The sequence below is a fragment of the Diabrotica undecimpunctata genome, chromosome 7 (genome assembly GCF_040954645.1).
Source record: "Diabrotica undecimpunctata isolate CICGRU chromosome 7, icDiaUnde3, whole genome shotgun sequence".
In the NCBI taxonomy this organism is placed as follows: Eukaryota; Metazoa; Arthropoda; class Insecta; order Coleoptera; family Chrysomelidae; genus Diabrotica; species Diabrotica undecimpunctata.
Genome location: NC_092809.1, coordinates 142,732,696 through 142,752,105, shown reverse-complemented (window position 1 = coordinate 142,752,105; position 19,410 = coordinate 142,732,696). Strand labels below are relative to the sequence as shown.

Sequence of the window (19,410 nt, the reverse complement as noted above, 5' to 3'; positions counted from 1 at the left end):
CTTTAGACGTCTCTGTGTTTGGGCCTATAAAACAAAAGTGGAAACATGTTGTTCGAAAATATAAGATAGAAAACAATGGTCAGGATATTACTAAATCATTGTTACCTATGGCACTGGCTCAGTTGATTGATGATCAAAAAATGACCTCTAATATAATATCGGGATTTACAGCCACAGGTCTGTACCCTTTTTCAGAAAATAATGTGGACTACAGTAAAACTATATTGAGAAAACCTGATTTGTTTCAAACTAAAGATATTAACACTGAAGCCACAGTTTTCCTTAAATATATAGAATCAAAAATTGATGTGGTTCTCCTGGACCAATTTAAGACAACAAAAAGAATAAACCATGAATGGAAGGCAATGATGTACAATATTTGGTTTCAAATAGCAATCGAAGTAGAAATTCAACCAACCGAAAGTAGAGATCCAGTTCTGGCGAGAGAAGATCCAGAACCTGATAATAATGCCCTGAAAATAATGCTTCCAAACATATGTCCACTGGTATCTACTACAAATGATAATATGATTAATGCTGTGTTTTCGGAATCTTCCAATTCTGATTATTTAGGCGATAAAATTCCGACCACATCGACTGCTAGCCATATTGTGATGAATAGCAGTTTTCGCCCAGATAAGGTAGAAGAATTAAATATTTTATTTGCACAAAAACCGATTTCTTCAACAGTATTTTACAATGTGTTTCCATACCCTCAACAAAAGGAACCGGACTCAAGAAAAAAAGGAAAAAAGAATAGACATCAAGTGTTGTCACATCTGATAAGTGGGTGGAGTATCATGAAAAATGCGAGAAACTTAAAAATGATAAAAAAAAACAAAAGCAAACAGGCTCGAGAGTATAACAAACAGATGAAGGCACAAAAAAAGTCGAAAAAATGGAACAAGAGACAACAAAACTTAAACGACGAAACTTAAAAAACACAATTTAGATTCATGCTCTTCTTCAGACATGAAGGGGGAAACTGGTAGTAGTGGAGACGATGTTGACTTCATGGAGCCAGAACCAGAAAATATTCAAATGTACGATACCGATGATCTCAAATTGGGAGACTTTGTGCCTGCCAGATTTAAATAACTGGGTAAAAGATCGACGACAACATATAAATATGTTGCCAAAATTATAGATGTCCTTTCATCAGAAGAGTATGAGATACAATGTTTCAAAAATGCTGATGAAGAGAAAACTGTGTTTTGTCCTATAAAAAATTACGTTTGCAGTATAGATAAAGGCGATATGTTGGGAAAACTACCCGAGCCTATTGTCCAGGAACAAGGAAGAAAATTTAAGACCATTTTTAAGCATAATGGTAAGCATATCTGTGTTTAAATTCATTAAAACGACTGAAAATTGAGATGAGTGGCATAAAAGAATACTTCACATATAAATATAGATCTATATTATAAGTCTCGTTGCTCATACGCGAGCGAATAACTAGGAAAAAGTTACCACAGGGCTACCACAGGGCTGGAACGTATGTATAATTGTACCTATTTACAAGATAAAACGATATGTGACAAGTACAGAGAAATTAGTCGCCTAAACGTGTCTATTAAAGCAGATAAAACTGGAGAGTATTGATAGTGAAAAACTGGACAATCAAGGCAAATAATTTGAAGGAATGGAGACTGACACTTGAAACCAACACCCACAACGGGTTGTATAACCAAGCTTCACTTATGGATTCATAAAGTATATTTGGTCCCCAACGAAATTGTTTCCTATTTTTGTATTTCTGACAAAAAGTAATACTTGTAAACTTATAAACCTAAAACTAATAAATTACTATTTTTAATGTAATTCAAGTATGTGCTAATAAAACAATTAAACAAAAAATCTATAAAAATAAAAAAAAAACTGACAAAATAAGCTGCCGACAATCGAAAATATATTAAAACATAATTAATCTATATATTTTTTGATAACTAATCGCTTTTTGGCACTTTTTAACACCAACGGCTCATACTAAGTTTTAATCATTAAAGTGTGCCATACTAATCACCTCAATTTGTTTAATCCATCTCTGTAGTAATAAACTAATTTAGCACAGTATAAATATCGCAATTTTTGTTCTGTTTAATTAAATAATTGTGCGTGTATACGAGAAGAAAGATGATACCTCCCACATGTATATCGATTTTATCGTTGATAAGCTTGATGATTATTGGCATCGAAGGTGGAATCCTTTATCCAAGGGCATCAAAAACGAGAGACCTTCAGTATTTGGATGGATTGTGGTATTTTTCCTTAAATGCCAGTGCCTCTAGTCAGGAACTTTCAGTAAGTAAATAAATAAATAATGATCAGATCATTGCTATGATCGATTTTGATTAAGTATTGGGGATTGCGTTGCTAAACACTTTTTTGAAATTTAAAAAACCTACAGACAAAGCTGATACAGCATATACGGATACAGGACAAGAGAATAATGATAAACAACTAAAAGAGATAAATTTGTTGATGGTTTATATTTAATAGAATTTGTTTCTTTTTAGGGCAATCCTAATGACAAAGACATTTATTTAATGCCAGTACCGTCGAGCTATAACGATATTCTTACCAGTAGTGAAGGCAGAGATCACCTAGGACCGGTTGTGTACCAAAAAACGTTTTTTTCGCCAAGCACTTGGACAAGAGAAAAAAGAAGAATTTGGTTAAGGTTTGGTTCTGTGTGTTATTCTGCAAAAGTTGTGAGTATTTTCTTCTTCCTCTGCTTATTCACTTTTGGGTCTAAGTATTTGTGGACTGTTTCAGCATTAACTTGGCTCTGTATTTTCATGGAATGTTCTATACTGCTCCTTTGAATCGTTTGTGTTTGTTATTGTAACGTGTTATTTCTGTTGGGTACGTACCTCGGTGTATCTGCACCCCAGAGTTGTATTTCCTATGTAAGTTACTGTAGAAATAGCTGTTTCTTTTTTAGTATATTAACGAAAAATTTGCGTTTGATCACTCAATTGGCCATCTACCATTTGCTGGGGAAATAACCGGTTTGGTGAATGATGATGAAAATACTATCAAAATTATTGTAGACAACACACTTACATCAACAACGATTCCTCAAGGATCGGTTACTACATTACCAGGGTAGGTTAAGGTATTCAACTTACTGACGAAAATTCTTAAAATCCGTTATTTTTTCACTTAAATTGTTAATATATAAAAATAAACGAAAAAATGTTGATCAATTTGCATAACTTTTGTTATTCTATCCATATAGAACTTAACAAATCGTTAAATAGTAGTTACAGCATCTATAAAAAATACTGTGTCTTTGCTTATTTCCCTCAATGTAATAAGAGGAAAGAGAAACAAATCATGATTATCGTCACGATTTGCCTGTCTGCCGCTGACACGTAAGTCTAATTATAAAACTATTGTTTTACTATTTTTTGTTTTACTTTGTTTTTATATAGATATGTATTGTTATGTATTGTTTTCTACATAATTTCAGATTTATCAATTTAGTATATATTTTTCCACTTTACTTTTTAGTGGAAGAAAAGCTCAAACATACACCTTTGATTTTTTTAACTACGCGGGAATTGATAGGCCCATAGCTTTGTATACTACACCCTTAACATACATTGATGACTTAACAATACACACTTCAGTTCAGGATACGACAGGTATTTGATCACTAGTTTTAATTTATATTTTTCTCTAGTATCCGAAACTAACGTGAGATTCATTAGGTTTTGTGTTAATTATAATTTAATATTAACAAATATAAAAAAAAACAGTTTCCCACTACATTTATCTATTAACTACCATTTTTAGGTATTGTCTCTTATAAAATAGACCTAAATACAGACGAAAATAGTAAAAATGCTACGAGGTACAGAGTCACAGTCTTAGATAAAAACAATAATAAAGTTGGTGAAAATGTGGAAGCTAGTGGCAACATATTAGTCCCAGATGCACATCTTTGGTGGCCGTACCTAATGAATGAGGATCCTGGTTATTGTTATAGGTTAAAGGTAAGTATAACGATTTATTTTACATAAAGAACTTTTTACTATTCCAAATTATTGAATCAAAATACAGTATAATATGGATAATATGATGATGATGATGATGATGGATTTTGTAAGGAAAACATACATATGTTGAGATTAAAATAAATAAAAAATACCAAATACATTTTTTTTAAATAAGTGACTTCTTTAAATGTGATCAGCACAGAAACTCGCCTAACATTAAGGTTGCTGAGTTTTTGACAGACATTTTGTCTAAATCTTACAATAATAAGAATGATTTTAATATTGTTGATTCCTTTCAATTCAATCATGAATGATATTGTCTTTAAATAGATTAAGTTAATTATTTTATCAACAGAATGCGTTAGCTGCCCATCGCAGTAGCTTTATAATTCAAATCAACTTTTCAGCCTGTAGTGTGTTGCATTGCTGACAAGTCTTTGTTTGTACGTCTATCTATACAAGGATTTTTACAGCTGTCGCCACCTTCCTTCTTTCAGCCAACGTCTCCAGTCCTTTATGTTCTGCCATTCTCCATCTCTAAGGTCTCGTCTTTCCATGGCCTCGTCCACTTCATCCCTCCATGATATTCGGGGTCTACCTCTCTTCCTCCTTCCTATTGGGCTCCAATCCGAAATCTTTGCTATCCACCTTGTATGATCTGTTCTTCTCACATGTCCATACCAAATTAAACGTTTTTCTTCGATGTGGCTGAGTATGTCTTGTTCTACTGCCATTCTTCGTTTTATCTCCTCATTTCTAATGCGATCCATTTTTGTCACTCTGCAGCTTCTCCTCATGAACTCCATTTCAGTTGCGGTGATTATGGAGCAATTCTCTGCTCCATAGGTCATTATACTGCGTACCAAGGTGTTATAAATTCTCTGCTTTGTATTTCTGGTAATCTGTCTATCTCACAGTACCCCGTTCATTTGTTTAATACATGTTCTTGTCTGTGCTAATCTGCTGGTTATCTCTTGCTTGGTGGTTCCATTTTCTGAGAGTATGAATCCTAAATATTTGAATTTGTCAGTGCCGTTAATTTCCCTATTACGGGATTACGGTTTGTACGGTATCAGCTATTAATATAATGCTGCTATCTGCTACTTAAACTTCAGTAGAAATGGTCGGGTTCTGACATTTGACCATAGCTCCGAAGATGGCTTTGTAAGCCAGAAGCGCCCAGCTAAGAATTGAAATCTTTTACAAACTTCAAAAATACTTCCCTTTTCCATCTTTTAATTTTTTTAAGTAATTGACCCTCTGGAATTTATTTTCACCTACATATTCTTATTTCTGTCTCTTGAAGGTAGGTACTTATTAAGTATTTTGTTTTGTTCTAGTTAATTATTAGTCCTATGTTCTTTGCTCCTATGTTTTGATTATTTTCATCTTTAATTTTGCTATTAGTAGTATTCCATCATTGTCCGAAATTGTCCGATTAAAATCTCACATCTTGTACTATTTTCGTCCACTTTTTCAAAATCAATACATGTATCATCCCCGTTATCTTGTATTTTCTTTTGTGCTTATGTTTTGTACTGACTATAAATGTGTTTGGTTTAAATGCGAGGTTACAAATTTTTCCCACGTTATCGTTTGTACCTTCATGTATGGTTTCTTTCTTCCATTGTGTATACCGCCTCTATATCTTATTTATATAGAAAACGAAGACATGAAGACCCTTCCTTGCTCAACTGCGGTAGGCAGGGGTTAGCAGCAGTCCATCGGACTTGTAATTGTGACAATTGGAAGTAGGCCGCCAAGTACTGTAGTGTGATTTCCATAGTACAGAATAGCAAGGATATTCATCTTAACTTCACATTTAACACTTTCCCGATCGTGATCAGTGCATAACAATGCTTCATCAGAGTAACGTCTTCTGAATTACAAATGACCCTAATATCGAAGAGTGGGCTATGCAATAATCTTTTAGGCTAAAATCTTCGCGATTATGGTATATTCTCAAGAAATAGTTAATAGTCCTTGCCTTGGCATGTTAACCTCCATCTACTCTGAACCTTAGATCTCTGCCGCTTCGTTGATGATGAAGATTAAATTGTTATAAGTATCGAAACACTCAGGTCTAAAGTAGAGCAAACGGAGCGATATCTTATTAATATGGGGCTCGTCCACTTTGAGTCTGGAACGCGAACCTAAAATTGGAGTGCTACTCAGGACTGTCGGTGTAGTTTTAAGGAGCTTCTATCGCAAAGGTTTTAGGACACGAGTTGGTGGTGAAAGTATAAGAGAGGCTAGGCATCATGTAGCGTACAATTATAAGAGTCCCACTACTCAACTCCTTCTACATAATCATAAAAGATGTTCCTATAGTTGAGTAGGTGCTGATCAGTATGCTTACTAACGAGAATAGACTTAATTCACCTTCATCTAATTGGATTAGTAGATAATCCAAAACCCCGCATTTGTAACGAGAAGAAGGACATACTCCCTCATGTACTCTGCCAGTCGCAAGCACTGACCTACTACAGGCGACGATAATATTTTGGCGTCCTTTCAGTCGTGGCAGATGAAGGAAATACCGTTCAGGAAGTCCACGGCGCTTTCTATGAGGTCACAAATGACTTAAGGATAGCCTTAGACTCTGGTTTGGATAATACTATGCGAATCATAGCTAGGTCTCTTGACGTGACGAAGACTGGGTCATCCCAGGTTCTTTCGTGATACAATAGACCCACTCTAAGAGGTTAAAATATCTAAAAGACTTAGAAATAGACCCTGCCGGGAGTTTATATTTTTTATTTAAGTATTCCGCTAAGTATTCCGTCTTAAAAAACAAATTGTTATAGTTAGGGAACGGCAGTTTTTGGATTTAGCTTAACATAGCTATGGAACAACTAATTCATTGTTGTTTGGCATTGACGCCGCTTAAGAAAGATAAATTTTTTAAGAACGCCATTGATTCTATCAAACAATCAACCCGTAATAGCTTTTATTTTTTATTTTAATTTTTGAAAATTGTCTTAGAAAGGCTCTTCCGCATCGACTTTTTTTTAAAACTAAATATTTTAGCAAAAGCTTTTTTATTTATCTAATATAAACTTTTTTATCATAATTTTTTGTGTTCAAGTAGTTTCTTCAGCATACTTTTATTGCAGGTAGAAATTTTTGATTCTTCAAATACATTAATAGACAGTTACATTCAACATTTTGGCATACGGGAACTGTTTTGGAACAGCACCTCTGTCACTATAAACGGAAAACCCATTTATATTAGAGGATTTGGACGCCATGAAGATTCTGATATCCGTGGTAAGGGGTTTGATCTACCTCTGATCATAAGAGACCATAACTTGATGCGATGGATTGGGGCTAATGCGTACAGAACCTCACATTACCCCTACGCTGAAGAAATTATGGATTTGGCAGATGAATTGGGAATCATGATAATTGATGAAACGCCTGCAGTTAACATCGAGTAAGTTACATTATATTAGTTCGCTTGGGTACTGTACGAGGTGTAACAAAAAATTAGGCTAACGATTAATCCGCACATTCTGGTGTGAAACATAGCTCGATCGAATTCAACTGACCTCGGTCCAAACATGTACACGAAAAAAGTTTTTGAATTAACAAATTGAAAATCGATTTTTCTCAATATTTCTTAGTATCTTTCAAAAAATGTTTAAAAGACCTGCAAATTTCAAATATTTAAAACAGCACCCATTTTCCTAATTACTTACGTATTTAACACGGTTTCATAACAGAGAACCAAATATTTTGAAAACCTATTGTGTTCTGACTGAATCGATTTACAGTTTCAATGATTCTGTTCCTCAGTTGTTATTAATTCATAATTTTTACACAATACTAGTCCTCTTTCGCAAAAAATCTCCGAAGCAAAAATTAATAGGGTTAAAATCTGGACCATTTCGTGGCTAAGAACTAAGTACATCAGGGCTCTTCCTAATTCAACGTCGAGGGTACTGCCCAAAAAATATTTCACAAGTTTCTTAAATTAATGCGATAAAACTTAACTTTTTAAAACCACATATTTATTCTGGTTGAAATATTAACCTTCCCTAAGTCTTCTTGAAAATAATTTTGTTATTTTTTAATAATAATAAAACATTTAAATGTTTTGTAGAAAATACTAGCTGTATAAATTCGTTTTGTACAATTCCTATCCAAACGTCCAAGTTTTGTAGTATTTTCATGTGTCTCTTAGAGCTACTGATTTCTTAGCATCATGAAATATTTAATTATTTATCTAATTTGCAAACCATTTAGGAAATAGCAAAACATGTCTGTATGTTTTTCTATACACATTTTTTATTACTTTTAGCGACATAAGTGATTCACTATTGGAAAATCATAAACGAGCAATCACAGAACTTTATAACAGAGATAAAAATAGGCCTGGAGTTGTTATATGGTCCCTCGCGAATGAGCCAAGATCTCAAACCAATACTTCTGCTGGTAATTGTTATTACAAGTAAGTAAAATTATCCACAAAATTAATTTAGTATTTATTTAGTAGACTTTTATCCATTCTGTTGTTGTTATTGCATTATTATTAACTATTCTTTTATTTTCTTATTGATCAAGTAGCTATTTAGTTCTTGCTTTACGTTTTCCATTTGCTGTTTATCATTTTTTTTTGGATAGGTGCAATGTTCTAGTGAATAAGGTGAAAAAGGAGTTTTATTTTTGTTAAGTCGCTTAATGCTTGCATTCAGTGGATGTTAAAAGTAGTATTCTTCAGATGTGTTTTTACCCTTTATAGGATAGTCCGTCAACAAATTGCCTTTAGTATTTCATTAAATCTTGGTATAAACCATCTTGGACACATTCACATGTACGTTTAAATTTGGCCTCCCATTCCTTTACCGTATATTATAAATTTGATTCAATTTTCTTGATTCTTCCATGATTACTGATGAGTCTAAATCAATTTTTCTTGGACAATTTATTAAATAAAAATAATGGAAACAGTAAAGGCAATGGTCATCAAAATAGCAAGAGGGGAAGCTGTTCAAGCACTTCAAAAAATAAAGAATGGTAAAGCAGTTGGACCAGATGATATTCATGGGGAAGTACAGACAGCTTTAGGAGTGATAGAAACAAGTCATAGTGTTAGCGTTAACAAAAACCTTAACAGTGGAGACAAGCTCTTGAGAAAATAGTTTTAAAACTTACCAGGACAAAAGCAGATATTCTAATTACTACAAATAAAATGATAATTCTGGATGGTAAAATAATTGTGAAAACAGTAGTTTTAAGTACGTAGAATCGTTACTACAGAGTAATGAAAAAAAAAAATTAAGTTTTCTTTACGGATACCTCGAAAAATGATGTAGAGGTGGGTAGTGCTGTAGTTACCTCTTTTGGCACTAGAAAACTAATCAGACTTTCTGCCGTTTTTAGTGTATACACTGGAGAACTGTATGATAACGTCGAGGCTTTCCGTATGTTGGAACCAACTGACTGCAATGTACCGATTTATACAGAACTTTAATTTGCATCCTTATCATCAATAAAAGTAATTAAAAACATGTTCTCAGATCATCCTGTGGCAAATTTAATATATAACATATATAATAAACTTACGGACCATAGAGTAATTCACACTATTGTCTGGGTACCTTTATATGTAAGATTTGTAGGAAATGAGGCTGTAGATGTAGCCGTAAAAGAAGCTTCTACTTTGGATATACTTACATCAAATATCCAGCTGCATAATGATAATAAAAAAATGTTCAAAAAGCCTATATATGACAAATGGCAAGCTAATTGAAACACAACTCTGAGCCACTTACACGATATACAGCCAGTTATACTTTCCTTAGAGCTACCACCTATGCCCAGAAGACACAAGGTTATTCTAAGAAGATTAAGAATTGGATACACTCGGCTTTCACATGGTTTTCTTATGGCATCCACCCATTCACCTGCATGTGGTCACTACAGCAGTCCCTTAATCGTAAAGCATTTCTTTAAAGAATGTCTACATCTTGCTACTAAAAGAAAACAACACCAGTTGTTAGATAATATACAAGAAATGTTGAATAAAACTGAGAAATACCCAAGTCTGTTAAAATATTTAAGAGTGCTTTATAAACTCGGAAGTGTAATGATGTATTACGGTTAAATTTGTAAAAATTAAGTATTGAGTATTATGTATTATGTATTGTGTATTGTCAAATGTGAAACTGTATTTATAATACATTTATATTATATTATACTGTCATCGTGTCAATGACATCGTCGTTGAGACACGTTAAGTCAAATAATTAAATATATGGAGATGCATGTAATAGGATTAGGATGGGATGGATGAAGTGAAAGGAAGAGAGTGGTGCGATATAAAGATTTCAATGAAACTGAAAGGAAAATTCTATAAAACTGCCATAAGACTAGCTATATTGTACAGAAGGAAATGTTGAGAACTTAAACAGAAAAAGGAACAACGAATGCATGTGATGGAAATAAGAACGCTTAGATGTGAACTATTTTTATTAATCTAATTTATTATCTTTATTTATTATAAAATGTTCTAACACTTAGTATATTAGAGTGTTTATTTAATTTATATATACAATTTTACAATTAATTTATTTTACACTTTTTACACTATTCTAATTTATATAATTTATTTCCGCGTTACAATTCAAACTTGACTCGATACAAGTATTCTTTTCAGACTGCTGTTTACAATGAAAATTCCTCTATATATATTTATTAACCGTTGTTCTGAACTCCCCTAGAATTCGGTGACCCTTGAACGTTCTCGAATGCCATGGAACCCAGACAGTTTTTTTTATCAAAGGGGACTCGTAGATATTTACCTACTAAAAAATACTTGTTAGAAAAATATGTTTACAGCTTAAATATGAGTCATATTTATCGTAATAGATAAATAAGTGAAGTGACAGAAAAAAAAAATAAAATTAAATTCAAAATGAGAGAGCGTAGGCTAAGATAGTTCGGGCTTGTTCAACGTCGAAAACTAAATTACTCAATCCGAAGAATTGCTGATTTGCAAGTTTGTGAAAGAAGTAGGAGAAGAAGTCCAAAAACGACATGGAAAGGGGAGACGATTGAGCAAATCATGTCGGTAAATGGAATTGATAATATTATAACTCAAGATAAAAATTTATGTAACATAATTTAAGTAATTAAGGAATCTTTAAGTTAATATCTTAACCGTTTGCGTTTCGCAGACAACATAGTACTAATAAGCACAGATATCCATGATATAAAATCAATACTACAAGATTTAAATCACAAATCAAATCAAATAGGATTAAAAATGAATCTCGACAAAACAGAAATATTAAGCAACAGCCTAGAAAAGATCACGATGGATAACATCAATATAGAAAAGGTAGAACAATATATATATATATATATATATATATATATATATATATATATATATATATATATATATATATATATGTATATCGTATGCTGTGTCGTTTAGAAGATCTGTTAATTTTTTGTCAAATTGTTCTGAAAAAATTGCCACAGATCCAACAACGTATCTAGAAAAAACAACGAAGGCCAAGATCAAAGTTTCAAACATAAAAAAGGAGGATCAGCCCAAGCTGTATCCACGCGAAAAATCATCTAGGTGCCCTAAGCTCTATGGTTTACCAAAAGTTCATAAAGTTGGGATGCCACTACGACCAATAGTTAGTTCAATCGGATCACCCACACAGCCGCTCGCAAAGTTCTTAGCCAATCAGTTACAACCGTACGCAGAGGAAGCGGATTCTTACGTCAAGAACGCAGGCCACTTCATCGAGCGTATAAAGGACGTGACTCTTGACCCGGGACATTTGCTAGTGAGTTTTGACGTGGTGTCACTTTTTACTAACGTCCCAGTAGAAGAATCGTTAGAGATTATAGGAAAAAAATACCCAATACCACCGGATACAGTAAACCTAACGAGACACTGCCTGAACAACACATATTTCATATACAAAGACCAAAGGTACAAACAAGTCGAGGGAGCACCCATGGGTTCACCACTGTCACCGGTGATAGCAAATCTGTTTATGCAAGAAATAGAAATACGAGCAATAACAACGGCAGAGTATAAACCGAAACTATCGTTGAGATACGTGGACGACACCTTCATTATCTGGACACATGGGGAAGAAAAACTAAATACATTCCTAAATCACATTAATACCATCCACCCCAAAATTCAGTTTACTATGGAACTAGAGAAAGACCAACAGCTACCGTTTTTGGATGTTTTAATAATAAAGAAAACAGATGGAACTTTAGGATACACGGTATACACAAAACCAACACACACCGACAGATATCTACACGCTGACTCACACCACCATCCTGCACAACTGCAGTCAGTCATCAAAACCCTGACTATAAGATCAGAAAGATTAACAGATGAAGAACACAGGAACAAAGAAATGAAAACGGTCAAAAAGGCATTAAGAAAAAATGGCTTCACCACGTACACAATTGAAAAGGCACAAAAATCACAAGGAGGAAAAAGCAAAGAATCAACAGAAGAAAAAGAAAAACCTATTGCTAAGACGATTTTACCGTACGTGAAGGGCACTACGGAAAAAATCAGTAGAGTCCTAAGAAAACATAAAATAGAGACAATATTCAACACGGATAAGAAAATTTCTAATATGCTTAACTCCGCAAAAACCAAAATCCCACTAGAAAACCAAGGAGTGTACAAGACTCCCTGTGGAGACTGCGACAAATCCTACATCGGACAGACTAATCGAAGAATTCAAGTAAGACGAGAAGAACATCGAAACGCTATTGCAAAGCAAGAAAAGACATCTTCCCTTGCACAACATGCCCTAACAACAGGACACACAATCGATCTAGAACAGACAACAATGCTAGCGAACATCGAACACAAAACCAAGCGAATAATCAGGGAAGCCATAGAAATAGAAAAATATCCAAATAACCTAAACACTCGAGATGATGCCCAAAGACTTCCAACAACATATATATATATATATATATATATATATATATATATATATATATATATATATATATATATATATATCTAGGGCCTGCGTAGCTCAAGCGGTAGGATGCTTGACTCGCAAGCTGGTGGTCCGGGGTTCGAATCCCACCGCCGGCAAGAACATCTAGACATTTTAAAAATGTCTATAGGCCCCAGGTCGACTCAGCCTGAATAAAAATGAGTACCTTGGGTAAAACCAGGGGTAATAATAGACGGTTGAAGCGTAGCACTGGCCATGTTACCTTCCTTGTATACCGTAGGCCCTAGATATAGCAGACTACCCTGCTATACTCCCAAAGCCGCGACAGCGGTATAAAACGGGAGACTATTATATTATATATATATCTAGGACATGCAATTAAAAACGAAATGGAAAATCAAACCCTAGAGATTAAAAGAAGGACACAATTGTCATGGGCTGCTTTTGGTAAGAAGAAAGATCCCAATACACTTAATATCCCAATACACTTAAAACCTAACACTTAAAACGAAAAACCTATGACACTTGTATACTACCAGTTGCAACTTATGGATTGGAAACTATGGCAATATCAAGAAAAATGGCAGAACAATTAAGAGTAACTCAACGGGTCGTGGAGAGGGCCATGTTAAATATAAGCCTCAGAGACAAAATTCCTAACACCGAAATACGTCTAAGAACTAAAGTAACCGACATCATGGAAAAAATAGCGACATTGAGATGGCAATGGGTACCACATGTAGCAAGACAAGACACCAACAGATGGTCTCATAAAGTGACCTTCTGGACACCTCGAGAAACAAAAAGAAGCGTGGGAAGACCCAAACAGAGATGAATAGACGATATAACAGCTGTAGCTGGAAAGCAGTGGATGAGAATTGCAAAAGATAGAAATGGTGGAAGCAATTGGAGGAGGCCTATGTCCAACAATGGATAAATGAGGGCTAAAGAAGAAGAAGAAGAAGAATTAAGGAAGCCAACCCCGCTTAGGGATAAACGCAAAGAGAGATCATGAGCTGAACATATTAATTAAGCTACGTAGAAAAGTGGATAAAAAGAGTGTTGGGAAAGTAACGATTTTTTGACTGAAAAATATTTGTGTAACAATAAAACACTGAAAACGTTGTTTGCAAAATTTCCACAAAATTTATTTTAAACTTTTATCACTACAGCTGTTTCGGCTAATTGCCTTTCTTAAGTGATCTATTTTTGGTATGCGTTTACACTTTATAGTCTCTAATGAAATAGGTTGAGGAGGGGAGAACTGTTTGTCTCAAGTTGGTCATTCAGAATTATATCTGTGTTTTTTAATTTGTTGATTTCCATAGATTCTAACAAAGATAGCTTAAGGCCTTTATTTTGAATGTGAAGAATTTTAAATTCGTTATTAAAAGAATGATTATGATGTAGAAGGTGAAGTGCGTGTGCAAAATCTGTTTTTCTATTATTGAAAGCCCTTTTATGTTCTGCTATTCGTTTATTAAAATTTTTACCAGTTTGACCGATGTAAGTTTTTGGGCAGTCGCCACATTTAAGTTTGTACACACCACTGTGTAAGTGTTTTTTTATTTTGGCTCTTATTGTTTTTAATATATTTGCCTAGGTTGTTATTTGTTCTGAAAGCTGGTGTTATTCCTTTCTTTTTTATGTGTTTGGCTATTTTTGTTGATATTTTGCCAGTATGTGTAATCGAGCAGAAGGTATTGGGTTTTTTCTCTGGTGGTGGAAATACTAATTTCAGGGCTTTCTTGTGTAGTTTTTGATTTAATGTTTTATTAATTGTTTGTTCGTTGTATCCATTGTTTACTGCTATTTGCTTAATGATATTTAATTCTGTCTCAAAATTGTATTTTGACATCGGAATTTCTGTTAATCTATGTAACATACTATGATAGGGTTCCAGATGTTGTGTGAGATGGGATGATGAATTGTGTATAGTCGTGTCAGTATGGGTAGGTTTATGAAATATGGAGAAGTTATGTTTGTTTTTAAGTCTGATAATTTTTAAATCTAAAAAATTTAGCGATTGATTTTGTTCTGTTTCTATTGTAAATTCAATATGACCATGAAGTGAATTAATATACGATAAAAATTGGTCGAGTTGCCTGTTAGTTCCTGTGAAACATACCAGTACGTCGTCTACGTATCTCCACCAATATAAAAACTGTTTAAATATGGGATACTTTGAAATCTTTGTCTCTAGATAATCCATAAAAATATCTGATAGCAATGGGCTTAGAGGATTGCCCATTATAAGTCCTGCACTGTTATTGGTATATATTTCATTATTAAATTCAAAGTAGTCCTGGTTTATGCAAACTTCCAGAAGATGTAAAATTTCAGATGTAATGATTGGATTTGTACTATTTTGGTCTAAAAGGTTTTTTACTAGAATAAAAGTTTCAATCAATCAAATATTTTTTTAAACAATTATTGAAAAATATTTGTACTTGATCCGTTAGTAATATCCAAATAAGTACTACAAGAAAAACAACTCTATGATTGTATAAGAAAGAAAAACAAGACAGTATAAGAAAGTTTAAATATAACCTAAAACTATCATATATCTTGGTTCTGAAACTATTTCACATTGGTATATTGATAATATCTTAACATGTTATAAGTTGGCTTAAATGCTTAAATTTTTTTAAATTCTTAGTTCCAGGCAAAAAATTTACTTAAAAAAATATTGTTTTAGATCAATTGTGGATCATATGAAATCTTTAGACAAAACAAGACCTGTAACAATAGTGGATATGTATAGAGATTGGGAAGACCAGTCAGTAAGTGTTACATTTAATTTAAACAAAACTGAAACAAATTCATATAGTATATTACGTTTTAACTAAATATTTATTTCACACTAATCCAACCCCCATAGTTTTTTTAATATCTGCTGATAACCGATAAATATTTATTGTAGGAACAATTTGTCGATATAATTTTCTTCAATCGCTACAACGCATGGTATTTGAATCCTGGTGCATTAGATACAGTAGTGACTGAACTTGTACAAGAAGGTGAACATTGGCATGAACTACATAACAAGCCAGTAGTAGTGGCGGAATATGGTGGCGATACAATGGAGGGCCTTCATTATGTAAGTATATCATTGGGATTTACCATGTCTAGGTATCGTTTACTACGGAGAGATAGAAGAAGTATATGATATATTGGCGACCATAGCGATAGAGAAGAGGAAAAAAGACCTCAGTCAATAAATGTCTTGGAAACCTGTTGAAACTAGACAAACGATAACAAAAATTACACAAATTTTCTTTACGTGTTCTTTACGTGTTTCGTCTCAGAAGATTGTCAACGTAATCATCATAGCGATTCAAAATTTCGATGCCGATTCTCTAAACACTTCTGTAGAACTGCAGTTAAACCACTTTCTTAGATTATTTAAGCTTCTAGATTTATATCTATTTATTTACATTACTTTGAGACATTCCGCTATCTGTAAAGATCATCAGCATTTATGCCTATTGATTGTTCCTCTAGCGCTTTTTGAATAATTTCTTCGGAATACATATTAAATAGGATAGGTGATAATATGCATTCCTGTCTGACACCTCTCCTTATTTTAGATTTCATCTGAAAGCTCTTTCTCCTCCTTCATTACGAAACTTGGGACTGATTACGAAACATTAAAAGTCGTAAATGAAGACGAGTTTCCAGCTCCTATAAAATATCTTAAACATAGTGACTAAGAGATGGAACACTTCTATAGAAAACCAGGAAGGTTAATAAGGCTTGGGGTAACATCACAAATATAGTGCTCGAGATTGGAGATCAATAGTGGACTACAAAATTTTAAATGAAAGCCAAGCTAATTAAATTATAAAGTCAAGTATTAAATCTAACAATACAATACTGAAAATCGTTGTTTTCAAAGTTTTGTTTTCAAGCATTAGAGGTAAATTTTTACTATCTACTTCTTCTTCTTCTTCTGCGTTAGCTTTGCCCTGTTCAGGGGTTGCTGTTGACCAAATGACCAAATGACCAAACCATTGCAGTTTTTGTTCCTGAATCTTTTCTTGAGACTATCGTCAACCTGGCTCTTTCCCTAGTTAAGTCGTTTCTGATCCTGTCCCTTCTAGTTTTACCTAATATACACCGTAACATTTTCATTTCAACTACCTCCATCGTCTTTTCTTGAATATTTTTTACAGGCCACACTTCACCGCCGTACACCAGCATGTCTCACCACACTCATGTATATTTTCTCTTTCAGCTCTTCTCCGATTTTTTAATCAAAAAGTACCCCGCTTGAACTAACCATTCTGTATCCTGTGGTTAATTTCTCTATGTAGTGTTCCTTTTCCGTTATGTAGGAGCTAAGGTATTTAAGTTCTCATACTCGTCCTAGTTTTTCTTCAAGCAATTCTATGTCCCTAGCCATTTCTCTTCCTTCCAACCACATATACTTCGGTTTCGACCTGCTAACCTTAAGTCCTTTCTCTTCAAGAGCCCTTCTCCAACACTCCAACTTCTTGTTAATACATCAATAACAAGATTAAAGAGATACGGACTCAGTAAATAGCCATGATCCAAACCAACTATCACTGCAAAACCTTCAGTCAATCCGACAGAAGTCCTTACTTTGGTTTACACTCCCTCATACATATCCTTTAGGAAGACCTTCTCAGCACTTCTCAGAAACCCTTTTCTCTCTTATCTATATTCATAGCTCTTGTCTAGGAACTGTGTCGTATGCCTTCTTAAGATCTATAAATAATATGTATAGCTCTTTTTTCTTTTTGTCGTATTTCTCTATCAACTGTCTTAAAGAAAACAAGGCATCCGTTGTCCTTCTTTCTGGCATAAACCCAAATTGTTCTTCTGCTATCGATGAAAATAAACCCTCCTGTAGATTCATTTAATATTCTAGTAAATAACAATATATAAATAAAGGATTCTGATTTTTTTCAGTTACCAGCATATATTTGGTCAGAAGATTTCCAAGCTAAACTATTGAGCGAACATTTTAAAGCATTCGATCAAATGAGAAATAAGGGGTGGTTCATAGGGGAGATGATATGGAATTTTGCAGATTTTAAGACTGCTCAAAGTAAGTACACTTTTATCAAATCCAGTTTTTTCGTAGAATTTTAACCAATCTACATAAATTTAAGCAGTGAAAAATTAAATCTTGTAACAACTTATTGTAAATTTTTAGCTTATACAAGGGTTGGAGGTAACAAGAAAGGAATTTTTACAAGACAACGACAACCGAAAGAAGCTGCACATTTGGTAAGGCGCAGATATTGGGCTCTCGCTAAAAAACTGGATAACGCAACGGTTCCTTTAGATTTGGAAGAGTATTTTGTAGATAGTTAAAAAATGGTAATATGTAAATAAATTATTTAAACATTTATTATGTTTTATTTTACAATTTTCTTTTGGATCTATGAAAAGGCATGGCAAAATGTAGAGCTAATTAATTAAGTTGTTAACTAGATTGTTAACTAGTCGAGTATAACTAAGTTACCTGTATTAATTAACATCAAGGGGAGACTTGCCAATGATAGTTTGGAAAAAAGCCTGGATTCAAAGGCAATATAACTCTCACTGACAAAATATATAATGAACAGGCAAATACGAATAGGGCCTGAAGGATTGAAAAAAATCAAGAATCAGCTCAGAACCAAAACATGCTTTCTTACCGAACATGCTGCAGTCAAGGGACACCTGCATACACTGGAACTGTTTTACGACACTTAAGCTACAGAATAGTCAACCATATCCTCATTACTGCGAGTGGTTAGATCGCAGATTTTTCATAGACTACAAACTGACTACAAAAACATTATGGTACCTATCTTCTCGTGCCTTTCTCTGAACTAAGTAGGGGTCCTTAGTACTCTGCGCAAGACAGACTGGGTAGGGAGTCCTCAACCCTGACACGGCGCGTCCCAATGGCTGATAGGGAAGTTCCTGTAGATATGCAGGACAGGTACGAATAAGGTTTAGCCAAATAAGTACCCGCGGATCAACTGAGGATATGACACAAGTTAGCGGCTGTGTCATTAGTGGCCCGTGGCTGAGGAACACAATTCCTGACAGGTGCAGTACATTTGTTAGCGAAATTATTCTTAACGGCATTAGAGTACGCCTTTAAGATGGTCAACTGGGACCACAGAAAAGTAACAATAGACGGCCAAAAGCTTAACCATCTCCGTTTTGCAGATGACATTGTCCCTATCACAGATAATTTACCACACAACAATGAAGAAGATCAAGAAATTATTAATTATTTAAACTTAGGACAACCATCAGTAAATCCAATAAAATTAATAACACCCAAAGAACTTAAATAAGAAATCTTAAGACTAAATATCAAAAAGTCACCAGGAATTGATCTAATAACACCAAAAATGCTAAAAGAATTACCAAAAAAGGGTATAGTAATCCTTACATATATATTTAACGGA

The 19,410-nt window shown here is 33.9% G+C and overlaps 1 protein-coding gene across 1 annotated transcript; it reads left to right on the top strand.

Annotated features, from left to right (window-relative positions):
* The first annotated feature begins 1,983 nt into the window (after positions 1-1,983).
* On the top strand, positions 1,984-18,351 carry LOC140445952 (beta-glucuronidase-like). Its single transcript, XM_072538408.1, has 11 exons — positions 1,984-2,301; positions 2,517-2,711; positions 2,945-3,108; positions 3,517-3,650; positions 3,802-4,001; positions 7,121-7,440; positions 8,308-8,457; positions 15,672-15,756; positions 15,897-16,073; positions 17,909-18,047; positions 18,156-18,351. Exons 1-11 carry the CDS (start codon positions 2,134-2,136, stop codon positions 18,314-18,316), a joined length of 1,893 nt encoding a protein of 630 aa, XP_072394509.1. The 5' UTR covers positions 1,984-2,133; the 3' UTR covers positions 18,317-18,351.
* Positions 18,352-19,410: the final 1,059 nt, after the last annotated feature.